This window comes from Ochotona princeps, chromosome 3, assembly GCF_030435755.1.
Source record: "Ochotona princeps isolate mOchPri1 chromosome 3, mOchPri1.hap1, whole genome shotgun sequence".
NCBI lineage: Eukaryota > Metazoa > Chordata > Mammalia > Lagomorpha > Ochotonidae > Ochotona > Ochotona princeps.
In genome coordinates this window covers 25,063,424-25,082,556 of record NC_080834.1, presented here as the reverse complement: position 1 = coordinate 25,082,556, position 19,133 = coordinate 25,063,424, and the positions used below count along the sequence as shown (strand labels likewise).

Genomic DNA, 19,133 nt, shown 5'->3' with positions numbered 1-19,133 from the left:
AACAGGCAGTGCTCTCCATGTGGTTTCCACATTGAGCTGCTCCAGAGCCACCAGCAGCCAGTCTGGTGGGGGGCTCTCATCAGTGCTGCACCACCCCACCCATCGTCGGTGTCTCAGTGGATGTGCCACATCATCAGGTGTGCATAGATGCCCAAGACCTGGCAGGAGGCATTCCCATCACCCCAGCCCCAGCTGACCTGCCTGGGCAGCTCTGAGACCAGCAGAACCTGCTCAGACTCTTCAGCCTGCAGTGGTGGCCAAGGCACTGCATACAGTGTGAGTTCACCCCTCCATCCTCAGGTAGGGCTGCATCCTCACCGCAGGCCAACCCCAGAGAGCCACCATCCTGATTCTCACAGAACCCCCACATGCTAAGAACCTGGAACTAGAACCTCCTCCAATGAGGCCAGGCCAGCCCTAGACAAGTTCTGCTGAAATACTTTGCCCCATGTTGACAGATGAGCCAGAGGGAAGCCATGTTAGACAAGCTCAGCCTGAAACATCAGTTTCCCGTTAATGCAGATCCTGGGAGGCAGCCGGTGATGGCCCAAGTGGTTGGAGAGACTAGACTGCTTTTGCTTCAAACCTGACCCTGCCCCAGATGTCACGGGCATTTGGGGAGTAAATCAGCAGAAGGGGAAAGGTCTACTTTTCTCTTCCTATCTTCTGCCTTTCAAGTAAGTATTAAAAAAAAAAAAAAGAAAAGAACCATGAATAATTGGGCCCATCAGTGCAGTGTGGCCTAGCAGATAAAGTCCTCGCCTTGCACATGCCAGGATCTTATATAGGCACCAATTCTAATCCAGGCAGCCCAGCTTCCCTTCCAGCTCCCTGCTTGTGGCCTGGGAAAGCAGTTGAGGACGGCCCAAAGCCTTGGGACCCTGCACCCACGTGGGAGACCTGGAAGAGGTTCCTGGCTTTGGATCGGCGCAGCACCGACCGTTGCGGCTCACTTGGGGAGTGAATCGTCGGACAGAGGATCTTCCTCTCTGTCTCTCCTCCTCTCTGTATATCTGCCTTTCCAATAAAAATGAATAAATCTTTAAAAAAAAAAAGGTTTATTCATTTGTATTTGTTACTGGAAAGGCAATGGCAGGGAGAGGGCAAAGACAAAGAAGTACTCTGTCTGCTGGGTCATACCCTGAAGGTCAGAGCAGCCCCAGGCTGAAGCCAGGGGCCAGGTGTCCCTCTGCGTTTGGGCAAGAGTCAGCCTGCATCTTGATCACTAGGCTGAAGCTCAGTATTATATAATAGTCAAAAGCTTTTTTTTTTTTTAAGGAAAAAAAAAGAATTTAAGGATTTATTTGTCTGAAAGCCACTGTTACAGAGAGAAAGATCTTCCAGCTCGGGATCCCACATGCACACATCCTGGGGCTTTGTACCCATGTGGCCAGTGAGTTTCCACTGTGATCCCATGTGACCACTCACAGGGACACCTGTGGCCATTGGCCTCTCCTGTGAGGCTCCCAGTCCATGAGAGCCCGGTGCATGTTTAGTCTGGCTTCCTGAGCACACCCATGGTGGGTGGTAGAGGTGGCAGACCCTGCTGTTCGCCACAGCTGGAGCCTGATGCAGTAGGGCACTCTCCAGGCACACCTGGAGGGAAGATAGGGCTGCCCTGGCCCACAGACACCATGCTGTGGGCGGGGCACTCCCTGACCAGCTAGTACCGGACACTGCCAGGCCAGTTCTGCTGGACTTGATAAGAAAGAGACAGCAGGCAGTAGCCCATCCCTGTGAAGTGGCCTGGCAACCTGCTGCTTTGTGGGAGGCACAGGGTCTTTCCAGCCTCCTCTCTGGCTGCAGACTTCAGGTCTGATGAGGGCAGGTGTCTGCCAGCTCGTCAGAGAGGTGAGGGAAGGCCCCCACCCTGGGGTCACTGCCTTGCCTGTCACAGGAAGTTGGCCTCCCTGACCAGACTTAGCTGCTAAGAGTGGGCAGAGATGCAGCAGCAGGAGCAGTCGTGTGCTGTGGGGTGGGCAGGAAGCCAGCAATGGGTGGGAAAGCAGTGGCCATGACCACGGGGTGCCACGTGGGATAGTTGACGGACATGGTGTGGCTTGGGCTGGCCTGCGCAGGAGCTGAGGATGAGTAGTGGTGGTGGTGGTGGTGGTGCACCGGGGGCAGCTTGGACCTCTCAGCCCGAAGGGCAGCTGGATGTGTCCCCTGCAGTCAAGAACAGAGCACATGCCTGGCTTAGCTGTAGTGTTTGTCATCAGAGCCCCGAAAAGGACCCCACTCCCTGTGCTTCCTGCTGCCTGAGAGTGGTCCCAACATGAGCAGCAGGCTGGAGGTGAGGGGCCAGGCCCACAACAGAGTTCAAGGCCTCAGCTGTCTGGGGAGTTCTGGGGGCTTCACAATTGAGCCAAGGAACCAGAGCTGGAAATGCTGTGTCAGAGCCACAGAGAGGCAGATACTTGTAAAACAGAAGCCACCCGGGCCCCCTGAGGGTGATATGAGAGTCCCCCTTGAGTAGCCTACCTGCGGTGCCAGGGGCAGGGCTCTGAGCATCATGCTCTGCAGCAGCACCTGGTGCATCTGCGCACTCTGCAGCAGCATCACCTCCACCATGTCTGAGGGAAGACAAGCCCATCAGTTCCACTCTGTGAGAAAGGCCCAACACTTCATCAAGTCTGAGGGGAGACAGGCCCTGCCAGGTCTGAGAGGAGACGGGCCCATCACGTCCACCAAGTCTGAGAGGAGACGGGCCCATCACCTCCACCAGGTCTGAGACAGACCGTCATGTCCACCAGGTCTGAGAAGAGATGGGCCCTTCACCTCTACCAGGTCTGACAGGAGACGGGCCCTTCACCTCCATCAGGTCTGACAGGAGATGAGCCCATTGCCTCCACCAGGTCTGAGACAGGTTCATCACCTTAACCACGTCTGAGAAGAAATGGGTTCACAAAGCATGAAGTCATGCTTTGTGCCCCATAGGCTCCAAAGAGTATCTGTCACAAGGACCTGCATATAGGTCCTTGCAGGTATATGAGAGGTGCAGCTGCTAGGTCTGGCGGCTTCTCCATGATGATGCTCTCCGCCCTGCTTCCAAGTCCTGGGGCTGCATGGTGATCCCCCATCCCAAGGTCTTTATGTCCAAATCCCCTAATCTCTTGGACTGTGACTTTTCTGTAAAGTCTGTGCAGATGTGCTTGGGATCAGAAGATGACTGGCTTCTTCTCCACGGGGACCCTAAACCAAGTGTTATGTTTCTCCAGGAGTAGCCAAGACACAAGGCTGGAGCCCTGTGAGTACCACCCAGCTAGGGGAACCCGAGGGAACCTTTCCTGGTAGCCCTTGGCTCAGCCTAGGGCTCCTGCCTCCAGGGCCATGAGGAGATGCCCTCTGGGTGCTTGGAGCCATCCAGCTGGTGGTACTCAGTGACCTCAACCACGGGAGCCTATATACCTGCCGGCCCCATACCACAAAACATTGCCACTTTGGATCATGTGATGGGCTGGTTCTTTCTGCAGCCTGGAAATGACACAGCCCCAAGGCCAACCTGGGACTACGGTCTTGGCCCAATGCCCACAAGGCAAGTCCTGCTGGCACTGCAGTCTCCAGGGTCAGACAGCACGGAGCAGATGGCATTCAGGTCAGGTCCAGGAAACAGCATCTCCCATCTCACAGTACAAACAGGATCTACTCCAGGGGCCGCCAGCAGGACGTGGCAGCCTGGACCTCCACCTAGGACACCTGCATCCCGTGTGGGCACCACTCCAAATCCAGCTGCTCCACGTCCAATTTCTGGCTAATGCACCTGGGGAGGTGGCAGGGGATGACCCAAGTTGTTGGGTTGCTGCCACCTGCATGGGAGACCGGGATGGAGTTCTGGGCTCGTGGCTTTGAACTGGCCCAGCCCCAGCCATTGCAGCCATTTGGGAAGTTAGCAGATGGAAGATTCTCCCACTTTCTGTAACTCTACTTTTCAAATAAATAACTGTTCACTCCACATGGATCATAAAATCAAGTGTGACAGGTAGGTGAGGCTGTGGAAAAAGATGCAGACTCTTCCTCATAACCTGAGTGGGAAGACAATCGTTCAACAGGATACAAAAGGCACTAACCATAAAAGGGAAAGTCTGAAACTGTTTAAGTGAAATAAGAACACCTGGGGCCCGTGTGGTGGTGCTACCGTAATCAGCCCTGCAGGTCAAGTCCCTGGGTCCCTGCACTCACATAGAACCAGAAGAAGCTCCTGGCTTCAGATCAGCGGGGCTCTGGCCAATGTGGCCATTTGGGGAGTGAACCAGTGAATGGAAGATATTTCTCTCTGTCTCTCCTTCTCTCTGTCAATCTGCCTTCCCAATAAAAATTTTAAAAGAAAATATACAGATTTGCTAAGCTGCTAAGAAGTCACAATCTGAAAGAAAAATGGACACTTCACAAAGAAAGTTCAAGTGGCTGATGGATATATGAAAAAGGAAACCAGAATAAACTACCAGGACATTCCCACTAGAGGGGCAAGAATGAAAAAAAAAAAGAAGAAGAAGAAGAAGAAGTAGCAGTCCTGAAAGCTGCTGTGGGCACTTGGCCTTTTCCCGCCCATGGAGTAGATGCTCGTGACCACTCAGCCTGGGTGACTCAACCTGCAGGTGCTTCAACCCGACAGACTGAGGGACTGGTGGCAAGGCTTGATCCAACCCAGGTGTCGTGGGGGCACCTCAGGGAGCCTGTTAGAATGGGCTGTGTTGCTATGGGGAAGCCAGTGACTGACTGCAGACTTTGTAGGAAGAGGCCACACGTGCAGCACCTCCAGCCCTGCTGTCTGACTCGTCATGCAGTCCTTCCTTGACCCTGCCCTTCTCAGACCCCAGCCTGACAGGGATGCTCAGCTGTGGACTGTTAATCTGTAAAATGGTGAGCGGGACAACCTTTCTTCATAGGTAGTTCCTGTCAGCTGCTTGTTATGGTGATGAAAATCTGACTAATCCAACAAGAGCAACGAACCTTGCTCAGTGATAGAAGACATGAGAAAAAGCATCTGTTGTGTAATTCCTGGTTATAACAAACTAGAAAATGCAAATTAATAGTGCACGACAGAAATTTAGTCAACAGCTGCTTGAGGCACAAGAAGGAATGATTAAAAAGGCAGACGTGAGGGGCTGGTACTGTGGGGTAGCATGTAAAGCCAGAACCTGACCGCACATACGGATTTCTTCAATTTAAAATTCTCTTCATGTTTAGTAGTCAAAAGCTGGCCCTAGATGAGTATTCCGGTTATGAAAATGCTTTCTCTTTCAGTGGAGAACTTCACAAGGCCATAACAGCACAGTATGAATCACTTACCTTCCTTAATACTTCCAGACCTTTGAGTGGGCAACACCTGGGGTGGAGGTATCTGATTGATGAGTGGCTGCTGAGGCAGCTGCTGGATGATGGTGGCAGGAGGCTGGGGACCCTAGGAAGAGCTTGATGGTCAGCTCCCTGCATATGTCTTTAGAGTTTGTCCGCAGAATCTACCCATCTGTCCGTTCAGCCATCTACCCATCTGTCCATCCTTCTATCTCATCTGGTCATCTGCCATTGTATCCAATCACCATCTGCTCCCCGATGCATCTGTCCACTCACCTGTATGTTAGTCTGTCCATCTACCCATTAACTCATGCAGTCATTTGTCCATGTGTCCAATCACCCGTCCACCCATACACCCCCAGTAACCTACGTATCTACCCATTCACCCATCCCTACATGCATCACAAAGAATTTCACATGACTAACCCAAAGGCTTAAGAGAGCTGGATCTGGGCAGTGAAGTCATAGTAGACTTAATACTTCTCATACTTCCTCTCCTCAGCTAGACAAGTAAATACCTGATTCCATTAATTCTGCTTTAGTGGAAGCATCCAGCCACCAGCATGCTTAGTCTTTTAATTTGAGCCATTTTGGCCAGGATGCAGCGGTAGCTCACTGTAGTTTTCATTTGTTTCCTGACGATAGTAGTGTTGGGACCCTAAGGACTGACTTGTGTGCAGCACAGTGAGTCACCAACAAGTGGGTTCAGTTTTATTCAGACGCCACATGGTTGGTTGTGTGGCTCTGTCCTATGTTGCAGCACATATGGGACTTGTCATGAGAATAAGGGGGCTGGTTTCTCTTCTGTGTGAAATCAATGTACAACATTTTTGAGGGTGCACTTCTGTTTTAAATCTTCTGAGGTGCAGACACGGCAAGCCTTTGTTCCCTCTGCTTCGGTTCACAGAAAGGGTGGTGCAGACCGGGGGCTGGTAGACTTTTCTGTAAAGAGCCAGACAGTGTTTTTCTGGTTTTGTGAGCCACAGGATCTCCTACTGCTCACCTCTACCTATGGCAGAAAGCAGACATGGAGCGTGTGCAAATACATTGAGACTGGCGCAATGACATTTTAGCTACTAACCCTGAACTTTCCACTCCATGTGTGTTTCTAACATTGTAAAGCATTCTCCCATTGTTTTCCCCTAAATTATCATGTAAAAGCATTTTCAACTTTTAGTTGTGCAGGAACAAGAGGCAGGCCAGCTCTTGTGCAAGGCTATGGCTTGCCAACCAGTGACGTCGACCAGCAAGGGAGCCTCCTTAGAGCAGCTCAGCCGGGCCTGGCTGCAGTCCCCGTCCCTCTGTGGCGAGGTGCATGACACTGACCCAGGTTCTCTGCTCACTCTCGGAACTGTCAGTGCAGATGGATTTGGGTACCTCCCCTGCCCACCACTCCCGCAAGGAGGTTATGGAGCACCTGAGCGGGAGGTGTGGAGCCTGGGCACAGCGGCAGTCTCTGTTCTGTCTTGGCTCCATCACATAGACCCCAAGGACAGGTGTGTACAAAGTTCTAGCCTCAGCCAGCCCATGCAGAGCCTCCCCCTCCCAGCCCTGCTCTGATGTACTCCAGTCACACTGAATTCCTGCGGGGGCCTCCACGCACCAGGTCTGGCTTTGGTCTCTCGTCCGAGTGTCCCTTGCCAGACACGTGACCCTTTGCTTAAGGAAGAATAGCTTTGTGTTGCATGTAGTCCAAAGCTGGAACATTTTTTCACCCTTTTGACTTTGCCCTCGAGGTCAGGGTCTTTGTACTCCTTGGCCAGAATGTAGTTCAGAGGAAGAGGAGGGAGGCCCTCTGGCAGCTGAGTTCCCCCGCCCCCCTGCAAATGTACCCAGGGAGACTTGGGGCAGGTCGGGAGGGTAACTCCGTCCGCCATCCTCAGGGTTCCCACAGAGTCTGTTTGAAGGGTTGAACACAGGAAAGGCCACTGCTGTTGGCTCTCAGGAGACCATGCTGGGTCCCTGACACCATATCTGTTGCCACACATCCTGTCTCCCGCATATCTGTACAAACTATAGCCCCCCTCAAACCCTCCTGGAGAGCTGCTGGCTCCCCCTTGCTATTTACCGAGTGCAGGATGACCCGCGGAGGCTCTGGGGCGGGGAAGACACCCCTTGGGGGTACCTCTGGAGGTGGGGCTGAACCATAGGTTCCTCTTTTTGGGCTGCTCCAAGCATGGGTCCGAGAGAGCTCGTCCAGCAGCTGCTGTTCCTGCAAGGTCAAGGCAGAGCCAGCTACATGCAGCAGGGAGCCTGAGCCTATGCTGAGCTGCCTGGGCCACAGGCCCAGACATGGCTCCCCATGTGGAAGGCCCCAGGGGGGGGTCCCTGGTGCTCTTCCCTGGCCCCCACCTAGGACACACACATGCTACCTCTGGACCTGGAGCAAGGCTGGGAAAAATGAGACATTGGGGGGCACTTTGTGGGGTACACATGCAAGAATGCACTTTCAAAATTTGTCAAAACAGGGCCCAGCAGCATGGCCTAGCGGCTAAAGTCCTTGCCTTGAACGTGCCAGGATCCCATATGGGCACCGGTTCTAATCCCTGCAGCTCCACTTCCCATCCAGCTCCCTGCTTGTGGTCTGGGAAAGCAATTGAGGACGGCCCAAAGCTTTGGGATCCTGCACCCGTGTGGGAGACCTGGAGGAAGTTCCTGGCTCCCAGCTTTGAATAGGCGTAGCACCGGCCGTTGCGGTCACTTGGGGAGTTAATTATTCGGACAGAAGCTCTTCCTCTATATCTCTCTTCCTCTCTGTATATCTGACTTTATAATAAAAAGAAATAAATCTTTAAAAAAATTTGCCAAAAATATAGACAGGTTTTGGGCTAATTCTTCCCCAGCCAAAGTTGCTCCCTTGTGCACATCACTGCAGAACTCCCACTTCTCTCCAAGGTGGGGTTAAGGCGACGTGTGTTACACCAGGTGCACCCTTGGGTGCTCACTCCTTGTCATTTGGATGAGATATTACATGTTCTAGAAGTCCAGTTCCTGTGAACAGAAAGCCCTTTCTCAACATATCCTTTTTTCTTTTTTTAAATATTCAGTTGAAAGAGTTACAGAGATAGAGGGAGAGATAGAGAAAGAGAGAGAGAGACCTTCTACCCACTGGTTCATGCCCCAAAGCCCTGCCAACAGACAGGACTGGGTCAGGTGGAAGCCAGGAGCCGGAAGCTTCCTCCAGGTCTTGCACGTAGGTACAGGGGCCAAGGATTTGGGCCATTCCTCTGCTGCTTTTCCAAACACATTATTAGCTGGATGGGAAGTGGAACAAACAGAACTGGCAACCAATGATGGGGCTTTACCTGCTATGCCAGGGTTCTAGCCCCTCAACATTTCCTCTTTGGATGTGGAACCAAAGCAGTTTTCTGAGCTCACAACCCCTGTATTGCATGTAACATTCGCTGAGTGACTGAGGGGTAAGTGAGGTATTTTGCCAGCTCACTGTTAACAGGGACCCGCATCATAGATACTCGAGTGAGAAGAGGCTCAGGGTCCGGGGTGACCCATGCATCTGACTCAGGTGTGGTGCCTAGGCTGGAGGCAGAGTGTGCAGGCTTACCCAGAGTTGCTGTAGAAGGTCCCTCCTCCTCCTCAGAGCGCTCTGCAAGGCGGGGTCTGGCCTATCTTCCTTGCCTGGAAGGAAGCACAGGCTTGCAGCTGGGGGTTCTCTATGGTGAGAGGGCTATGACTCCAGGAGTCCCTCCCAAAATGCCCCAAACTTACCCACACTCTTAGGGGCTTACTGATCTGAGAGCTTCCTGCGGAAACTCTTGTCCCAAAGAAGGGAGCCCAGTGTCTGGGGGTGATGAGGGAGGATTCAGTCTCTCAGTTCTGGAGCTGGCAGTCATATGATATGGCTCTCTAGACCCTGGGTCCCCAGGGGCAGCAAGGCCCTACAGGGTGAGGACAGGGAGCCTGGCGTCCCGCCCTCTGCCACTTGGAGCCACCTGCAGGCAGTCTGGAGGCTGCAAGCCTTCCCAGCATCTTGGGCGGGCCTCGGACAGGGGTGTGGCCATCCTGGGCGGGGCTCGGGCAGGGGTGTGGCCGTTCTGGGCGGGGCTCGGACAGGGGTGTGGCCGTCCTGGGCGGGGCTCTGCCTCTTTTGCCCAGGCTTAGCCTTGCCTCCCTACCCAGTGTTTCTCAGAAACTTCTCCCATCCTTGCCATGGTTGCTGCACTCAGTCTGTGACCAGATGACCTGGTTTGGGATGTCCAGCTGTCGAACCTGTATCCCCCACAACCCTTGGGCCACCCCATGTTCCCCAGAGAGCCTCCCTACCTCCTCTTTCAGACATCCCTGGACCTGGACCCCACTGCCAGTAAGGATGAGGACAAGATGGCCTCCATCCACCTTAGGGCAAGCTCTGGGCATCCAAGGTGGATTTCCTAACCCCTCTGCCTCTGTTTTCTCATCTGCAGCCTTGGGATTGAGTCCTTTCTCGGGGTGACACAGTGTGTGGGGTGCCCCTTTCAGTGTGAAGGAGATTCCGGACTACCACAGTCTTGCTCTCACCCTCCCTGGGACAGCTGCCCACGGCTCCTACCTGGAGTGAGGTAGGGGTCCTCACAGTCCCCCTCCGCCTCTTCTCGTTCTTGCTCCAGCTTCTATGAGGAACAGGAAATTTATGGTGAGTAGGGCCAGCCTGCCTACTTCTCCCAGTGGCCTCCCTTGAAGCCCTGAGTGTGCAGCGCCTGGGAAGGCATGTCAGGAGCAGGAAGTGCTATGTGGTGTGGACAGGCATGTGCTCAGCCCAAACCCCCTCACCCTCCTGGGGTGAGCAGCTGCAGGCTGTGCCTGTCCCATGATGACCCGTGTTGGCCTCCCCGACAGCCTGCACTACGGGGGAGGAGGGCTGGCGAGAGGCAAGGGCAGAAGAACAATGCAGGCAGTGTCTGCGGCCACCAAGGGCTACTGCAGGACCTGTCTCAGTGGCTCTCCAGGACAGAGAAGCGCAGGCCGTAAGAGCAGGTTAAGGCGGAGCACGACCAAGCTCAGCCCACGGGGCCCAGTGTGCTGTGTAGGCCAGGCTGTCTCCAAAGTGGGAGATCTAGACAGGAAAGCTTTGGGGAGCCTGGCCTAGGCCTGTGCCAGCTTCCTGCCTAAGGGAACCACCAAAAGAATCTAGTTGGTTCTTCATAGACACAAGGAAGAAAGCAAGAAATGACATGTCTTCATGCCAAGGCTGCAAACCATGGAAACAACTGCTTTGGAAGGGGGAACTCAATAACAGGCAGTTTGCCAAAGGCAGGGTCTTAGGTTTCCTTTCAGAAGTTTTTTGAGGTCAGAGTTGTAGCATTGCGGACTAATTCACTTGTTGTAGCACTCATAGTCCATAGTTTTCTGCTAACACAGCTGGGAAAGCAGTGCAAGGTGGCTCTTCCACTGCCATGGAAGCCCTGGAGGAAGCTCCTAGGTCCAGGCTTCTGCCTGGCCCAATCTTGTGTATTTACAGCAATTTGAAGAATAAACCAGCAGATGAAAGATCTCTCTCTCCCTGTATCTCTGTAACTTTACCTTTCAAATAAATAATAAATCTTTGGGGTTTTTTTGTTAAAAAAAAAAAAAAAAAAAGAAAGAAAGAAGAAGAAGAAAGAAAAAAGGCAGCTCCATCTCACCTGTCCCAGGAGTTTCAGGGCCAGCCGGGTCATCTGGTCAGTCATCGACGGGTCTGCCACTGATGTATTCAGCATTCTGGGAACTGTGTGAGATGACCGCATAGGGCAGGAGAGGCCCAAAGCCCAGCTGTGTCGTTGGAGAACCCCTTGCTGCAGGCTCAGCTTACTGCCTGGAGACTGTCTCCATCCATGAAAGAAGCTGTCAGTGGGATGACCACATCCCTTCCTGGGCTGTGGCATGTACAAAGCCAACCCTGGTGCTGCCAGTTGCTGGGCTGGGAGGGCCGGAGTTGCTAGGTTTCCAGGGAGCCCGTCTCCAAGCAGGGCTCACCTGTAAACACCCACAGCAGACAGAGCCGCCAGAGCCGCAAGAGCCGCAGCGAGGGGCACTGTGGCGTCTCCCTCCCCATGCCTCGGCACAGGGCTCCCAGAGTGTGAATGGGGACACGGGAGGCCCTGCCTACCTCCCACGCGTGCTGTCTTGGCTCACTGCTCCCTTTTCATTACTGTTTCCAGAGCCAGCAATGCCCTTTGTCCCTGCTGAGTCTCCCAGGGAAAGAAGGACTCCAAGCCCCGAGACCTGGGGGTAGGCAGCCACTGCCTTGAAAATTTCATGTCGTTGTGGGCAGTGGGGGAGGGAGAGCCCAGGAAGGGCCAGCAGACTTCAGCAGGGCTTGGAGCTGCACAGGGGCCTTCAGTGGGATCCACTCCATCATGCCCAGCCTGGAGTACTAAAGAGTGGAGGAAGTGCGAGAAGTCAGGTGGTGCACCCTTGGGTGTGCCCTGGGGACCAAGGCTTGCTGGGGACATTTGCCAGCTCCCTGCTCAGCACAGCTGACCCACAATCCTATATCCCCTTGTCAAAGCAGCCATGAGAGTCCCTGAAATCACTGCCATGCTTCAGACTTGTTCTGGCCTGAAGAATGCTGAGAACTGTGGCTGAACGTGGAAATCAAACCGTCAAGGCCAGCCCTGCTCTCCTGCTAGCTGGGATCCAGGGCCAACATACCCAGGAGTGGAGGACAACTCACTGTACAGAAAGCTGCAGCACTGCCAGACGTGGGCTCTGCTGGCATTGTGGGGCATGTCCCAGCCTTTCTTAGGAGCAAATGGGCCGGAATGATACAGTCACGTAGCTCAAAGTTGTCAGTGGGTGCTCCCCAAGTGGTATGGGTAACATATTCCAGTGGGGCATGGGTTAAGCATTTTAAAACATGTTTTGAGGGCCCAGCATGATAGCATTGTAGTTAAAATCCTCGCCTTGCACGTGCCGAGATCCCATATGGTCGCCGGTTCTAATCCCGGCAGCCCTGCTTCACATCCAGCTCTCTGCTTGTGGCCTGGGAAAGCAGTTGAGGACGGCCCAAAGCCTTGGGACCCTGCACCCACATGGGAGACCTGGAAGAGTTCCTGGCTCCTGGCTTCGCATTGGCTCAGCTCCAGCTATTGCGGTCACCTGGGGAGTGAACCATCGGATGAAAGATCTTCCTCTCTCTCTCCTCCTTTCTGTATATACGCCTTTCCAATAAAAATAAATAAATCTTTAAAAAAAGCATGTTTTAAGCAGTTTCAGATTGACAAAAAAACTAAGAAAAGTGTCCACATACAATGTCCTTGATTATAAACTGTAAGGAGTTATTCCAATATCCTTCCCTGGACGGTGCCATTCCTTCTTCCTCACAGCTCACGAAACTCCCGCCGGCCTAGCTACCCACCAATCAGATGTAACCTGGCATTCCACCTGAGAATCCACCCCAATCTTCCAGCCCCCTCCCCAACTCCGCCCACTCGCCAATCATCCCTAGGCATTCACCTGCAGGCACCAATCCCCTGGGGGCCGGGCCTCAATCCCTCCCAATCCCCACCCCCTACACCTGGAAGACAAAAAGGCCCCCCAGGTGCGGCTGGCTCTCTTATCCCTCCCTCTCTTACCCCGCTCTTATCCTGCTCTGGTCTCCCTCTTATCCCTCCTTCTCTGGTCTCTGTCTCTCTGCTCTCTCTCCTCTCCCCTCTTTTTCTCCTCCTGATTTTCACCACCTCTACCCGTTCCTGCCCCGTTGGAATAAACCTCCTAAGATACCTGGTTGCGTCTGGTGTGTTTCGGCTCACGGTAAAGAACCAGGTTGTGGGAATTAGCTGCGCGTAATAATATCGTAATATCGTATGAACTAGAACTCTGCAATCTTTTTAAATAACTAACATAACCATCTTTCATGACTTGGGGTCCTTTTGTCACTCTCCAGAAACCAATACAGAGACATTATTAACTCAAGTAGCATAGCCAGGATTCACTTTTTCCCCCAGTTGGCTTGGTTTGAAGCCTGCTGGAAGGCCTGTCCCACACACCACTAGGATTCTCCTCTGGGTCACCAAGCTGAGGTCTATGGATTGGGTTGCTTACTGCACAGCAATTCTCTTTGCCTCTTATTGTGCTTTTGGGGAGGAAGTTGCTGTGCACAACCACGTTTAAGAAATAAGGAGCTATGCTCCCTCTACATTTATTTTGAAAAAAATTTAAATTTACAAATAGATTGATTGAAACAAAACTCAGACCCAACATGTGTAGAACCTCTCTGTTTACAGATATGACTGGGGTCTGAGGGACTCCACTGAGGCAAATGGGACAATGAACCCTTCCACCCAAGGTCTAAATGCATTGTAACACAATCTAAGTTGACTGTCAAGCAAAATGTGATCCTGCAGTTGGCCAGTCCTGCTCAACTGTGTTGCCTTCCTGACCCTTGGCCTAAACATGTATTTGTCCAAACCACCCACTTCAGGAGACTCCACACAAAGAACTGTAATCTGAGAAGCAGTTAACACATGGACATGGAGATTTGTTAGGCTGTGGTTGCTTAGAATCACATGCTCTGTCCTGCTGGGCTGCAAGGTGAGCTCTGTCAGGAAGCTCTAATCCGGCAGCCTAATGGAAGGTGAGAGAGAGAGCCAAGAGAGGCACATCACTCCCTGTGATCTATCATATTCAAGAAAAGGCACAGAAATAGGTGAATGGAATAAGATCTAGAAACGCACTGTCACAAAATGAAGAACAGTTACATTGTGGGAGATTGTCCTGGATCTCTGCCTGCTACCTGGTGGGCGTGACTCACAGCTTACCTGCCCATGACCTGAGGTACGACCTGTGACATGACTAGAGAGTCTAAAGGGATAGGCGTGTCTTCCAGTGAATTAGTGTGTCACTGTTGGGAAATGCCATTCTGCCCTCCCATTTCCTAGTCTATGTAAGACTGACCCTGGTGGTTCTTTCAGGCCAATATGTGTTGCATATAAGAGTTGATCTGCATTAACTTTTCAGAAAAGGGCAAGGCCAACCTAGGCTATCTTGTCTCTTGTTATGGTCACTTGTAGACTGTCATCCTACCCAGCTTTGTATCTCAGAGCTGTGGCAGAACTTGTTTTTCTGGGCATTTGCCCTGTTTCACATGGGGAACTCAATGGAGGTGCAGCTTTTCAGTGGTTTCCTGGGTGTGTTCCTGGACGTGTAATTCCAACCATCCTCCATAATCCTGCCACTGAGATGAAGTACTCTCTATGCACAGACTGTCTGTGATCCTTTCTGTTATTTTTCAGCCACAGTTAAGTTCTTACACGCAGCTAATTTCTCGCAGCCAAGTCCCTTTCAGGATAAGTTCGCCACCATATGGCTTATGCCAGATGTAATATTTGCTGACCAGCAGAGAAGGAACACATTAGCCGAATACAGGAAGAATTTAGATGGTCTTTATTCCAGGGAATTTTGGTCACAGGCTGGCCCTCCGTGTCCAGCAGAAAGACAGATATGAAGGAGAGGGATATAGAGGAAGAGGAGCCAGGAAGAACATGCAAGGGGGTTTTAAAACCCCTTTGACAGGGAAGCTGAAGCGGGGGTCTTTTTGGCCCTTATTTGGTGGGGAGTATTGGTTTGCGTCCGTCATTGGCTCAACAGTGGCCCTGTTGCCTGAGGGGCCAGAGTTCTGCTGTCCCTTTCGGGTTGCAGCCTGAGATCAGAGTGACATACCAGGCTTGAAGTAAGCTCCAACGTCCTCCAGTAACCGGGCAACCAGGTACTTAGGAAGTCTTTTACTCTGGTAGGAACAAGAAAGGGGGTGGAGGGGGAGAGACCAGAAGAGAAATATCTGCCATGGTGGAAAGATGGGGGGACTTCTGGGGAAGGGGACAAGCCAGGTTTGGGAAGCTGCAGCAGGTACACAGAAGGAAGTGAGGGAGAAAGAGGAAGTGACTGGGAAGGCAGCCCTGAGGAATTGGTGGATGGGATTGCTGGAGCCACAGGAGAGCTGTAGCTGGATGGGAATTAGAGGGAGGGGCCACAAGACAACCAGAACAGTGAGAAATTTGCAAGTGGTGGGAAAGGGGAAGCAGATAGCTAAAATACCACAGAATCCAAGATGGTGGGGCCTTCAGGGCTGATGTGCAAGTCACTCCTAACAGTTTTTTTTTTTTTAATTGGAAAATCAGATATACAGAGAGGATCTTACCTCTACTGATTAACTCCCCAAGTGATCACAACAGTTGCGGCTGAGTCGGTCCAAAGCCAGAAGCCAGGAGCTTCTTGGTCTCCTATGCAGGTGCAGGGTCCCAAGGCTTTGGGCCGTCCTTGACTGCTTTCTCAGGCCACAAGCAGGGAGCTGGATGGGAAGCGGGGCTGCTAGTGTGAGAGGAGTTAGACTGGGTGGTAGGCAGTTAGAGTATTCTGGGTCCCCAAGTCATTTTTCTTCCCAAATATAAAGGGGTATTTTCCCCACCATGTCTTGGATTCACCAGAACACTTGTCCCAAGACAAATGCATATTTTATCAGGAGTGCTTCCCCCAGGAAACAAGGGTGACATTAACATATCTATTCCCCACCTGAAGCCTCCACCCAATTCTGTCTCCAGCCATTGCCAAGGGGGAGGGCTTCAGACTGGCCTCTTTATCATTAGAAAGGGACCAAGGAAGTTGGCCAGTGACACCTTTCTGGCCTTTTGTCCCAAGGCCAGGTACCATGGAAACCAGGAATTTCCTTTGTTTATGGAGAAACATCTTTGAGGGGAACCTTTAAAAGATGCTTTCCCCACCATTGATATGGGTTTTTTTCTCTCTAGCTTTTCCTCCTGCCACTATGGCAGGGGACTAGGGTCTTTTAGCTTTTCCTCCTGCCACTATGGCAGGGGATAAGGGTCTTTTCTATCTCAGAACCCCCTCTCGTCACTAGGACGGGAGTCTCCTTTCTCAGCTTTTCTAATAAATCTTACTTTAAAACTAAACTGCGTCCGCATGAAAATTCTTCTTTCCTGCAAGACAAGAATTTGAGGTTGCTGCAGTATTCGGGATTCAAAAACCCTACAACACTAGGACGTGAACTGGCACCCTTATGGGATCCCAGTGTGTGCAAGGACTTCAGCCACTAGGCCACCTTGCTAAACTCCACACTTTTACTTTAGTAGCGAATGGGATGCTGTTGATAAAGATAACAAAAGGCTAAAGAGGGCTGAGAAAATGAAACCCACCTAGATAAAACCCTAACAGCTACGAGCATGGTTGCTTCTGGCTGGTTCCCATGTGTGAGGAGTTAGACTGGGGGGTAGGCAGTTAGGGTATTCTGGGTCCCCAAGTCATTTTTCTTCCCAAATATAAAAGAGAATTTCCCCGCCATGTTTTAGATTCAGCAGAGCACGTCTCTTCCAAGGGACAAGAGTGCTATTAGCATATCAATTCCCCACCTGGAGCATCAGCCATTACCTCCGACCATTGTGTGGCAGGGTCTCAGCCTATCTCCTTATCGTTGAAAGGAGGGCAGGAGGAAGTAATATGTAGATGCCTAAGGCCTGGAATGTCCTGTCTAGCACCTCTCTGGTCTTTTTGTTGCAAAGGCAGATACCTGGAGACCAGGAAATTCCTTTGTCCTTGGAAAACCCCCTCTTTGAACTAAAGCTTTAAAGGGTCCCAACACCCCCCCCACCCAGGGGTCTTTTCTATCTCAGAAGCCCCTCCCGTCACTAGGACGGGAGTCTCCTTTCTTAGCTTTTCTAATAATTCTTACTTTAAAACTGTGTCCGCATGAAAATTCTTTCCTGCGAGACAAGAATTGAGGTTGCTGCCGTACTAAGGTTCAAAAACCCAACACCCACATCCAAAGGCACATCTACCCTGGCAGTCACTCTGAGAATAACTTGAGTACAAGCTGAGAATGCCGATTCGAACCCAGGAGCCTGAAACATGACTTTGCACCCACATGGGTGTGAGCAAGGTGACGGTTTAGCCACAAGTCATTGCGCTGGGCCCTTCTTTTCCTTTCTCTGAATTAGAATTTGGGTTTGTGTCCCAGCTGCTCTACTTCCCATCCAGCTCCCAGCCTGTGGCCTGGGAAGCAGTTGAGGATGGCCCACAGCTTTGGGGCCCTGCACCTGTGCGGGAGACCTGGAGGAGTCTCCTGGCTTTGGACTGGCTCAGCTCTGGCCTTTGTGACCACTTGGGGAGTGAACTAGCAGATGGAAGATCTTTCTGTGTGTGTCTCCTCCTCTTTGTGTATCTGCCTTTCCAATAAAAATAAATAAATTAAAAAAAAAGTCTGACAGACTCATAGAGGGAGATGGCCTTGGATCACTTCTACACAGCAGGGTGCCAAGTGAGGGAGATGGCCATGCAGAGGATACAGTACTGGGCCTTTATACTTTTGGGTTGACCTTTTGTGTAGACAAAGCCAGCTTGATAGCATTCCAAACATGCCTGGATGGGAGTGTCAGCAGGGTGGTAGTCACTTCTATTCTGCCCAACCTAACAGTGTGTGAACTCAAAAAAATAAAACTTAAAATATTTTATTTGAAAGGTAGAGTGACAAAGAGGGAGAGACAGACTTCATCATTTAGTTCACTTCTCATATGGCTGCAGGAAGGAGCCAAAACTTCTGGGCCTCCCACTTGAGTGTGTTGTGCTCTGATTTTGAGATTCCCAGAAATCACAGGTGTCTGATTCAAGAACACAAGGATGGTTTATTCAAGCTCAGCTCATCTGAGCCTGGGTTCTTGGTTGAGAGCAGGCAGCCGGCTGACCAACAGCCCTTATAGGAGTGTGGCCCTGAATAGCACCTTCATAGGGTTTTTATAGGGGCAGTCCAAAATAGCTTGAAAAGGGCAATTCACAATAGCCTGCAAGGTGAGGGGAAATACCACACATTCCCTACCTATCTCGGCCCAAGCCTCCAGCAAGTAAGTGAAGCATCCACTCACTTGCAGCCACCTGTGAGATAACCTGATTGTTAAGGTTTGGGTCCCATCAGTGCTAAAGGTCGCATAGGCCATTTGGTCTGCAAGCTCATAGTTTCTCAGTAGCAATCAGCCATGAGCAAATGGTTGGGATTTTGATACTGAGGTTTTTCAAGTGCAGGGGTCCAAGGACGTGGGCGTGCTCCATCACTCTCCTAGGTGCATTAGGAGGAAACTGGATCAGCAGTGGAGCAGCCAGGATTGTACTTTAGGCAACCTTAACCCATGGTGCCACTGCACCAGTTCCAAATTCTTTTTTTTTTGCCTGGCTCTTCCCAGGGAAGGAGCTGGCGTCTTTGTGACCCAGGGGGTCTCCCCTCCAGCTGCGGGCGCCCCAGGGGTTTGCTTTCCACTTCCAGGACAAGCTCCAAGAACACGTTGGAGATAAACACCATGCCAAGGGGCCCAGAGGTTAGTAAGGCTGATAAGCTATGGAGGCTCTGCCCAAGGCAGGAGTTCAGCTTCCTTCAGGGCGCTCCCCAGGCCAGCTCCATCTCAGGGCGCCCCAGGCCTGCTCCACCTCAGGGCGCGCTGCCCGCCTGCTCCACCTCAGGGTGCTCCCCAAGCCTGCTCCACCTCAGGGTGCTCCCCAGGCCTGCTCCACCTCAGGGTGCTCCCCAGGCCTGCTCCACCTCAGGGTGCTCCCCAGGCCTGCTCCACCTCAGGGTGCTCCCCAGGCCTGCTCCACCTCAGGGTGCTCCCCAGGCCTGCTCCACCTCAGGGTGCTCCCCAGGCCTGCTCCACCTCAGGGTGCTCCCCAGGCCTGCTCCACCTCAGGGCGTGCTGCCCGCCTGCTCCACCTCAGGGTGCTCCCCAGGCCAGCTCCATCTCAGGGCGCTCCAGGCCTGCTCCACCTCAGGGCGCGCTGCCCACCTGTTCCACCTCAGGGCGCCCCAGGCCTGCTCCACCTCAGGGTGCTCCCCAGGCCTGCTCCACCTCAGGGCGCCCCAGGCCTGC

General features: G+C 52.3%; 1 protein-coding gene across 1 annotated transcript; it reads right to left on the bottom strand.

Moving 5' to 3' along the window:
• Positions 1 to 1,075: 1,075 nt before the first annotated feature.
• On the bottom strand, positions 1,076 to 10,958 carry C3H21orf58 (chromosome 3 C21orf58 homolog). The gene is made up of 8 exons (XM_004594134.2): positions 10,914 to 10,958; positions 9,842 to 9,902; positions 8,858 to 8,931; positions 7,364 to 7,507; positions 5,290 to 5,401; positions 2,482 to 2,573; positions 2,020 to 2,166; positions 1,076 to 1,141 (listed from the first exon to the last, which is right to left on the bottom strand). Exons 1-8 carry the CDS (start codon positions 10,956 to 10,958, stop codon positions 1,076 to 1,078), a joined length of 741 nt encoding a protein of 246 aa, XP_004594191.2.
• Between the last annotated feature and the right edge of the window lie 8,175 nt (positions 10,959 to 19,133).

Coding starts and splice junctions, on each gene's coding strand:
- C3H21orf58 (XM_004594134.2), bottom strand. CDS start 10,958: ATGACTGACCAGATGACCCGGCTGGCCCTGAAACTCCTGGGACAG. Junction 8,932..9,841: donor GGACCCCTACCTCACTCCAG/GTAGGAGCCGTG, acceptor GCTTCCTTCCAG/GCAAGGAAGATAGGCCAGAC. Junction 1,142..2,019: donor ATCCCACGTGGCACCCCGTG/GTCATGGCCACT, acceptor TCTGACCTTCAG/GGTATGACCCAGCAGACAGA.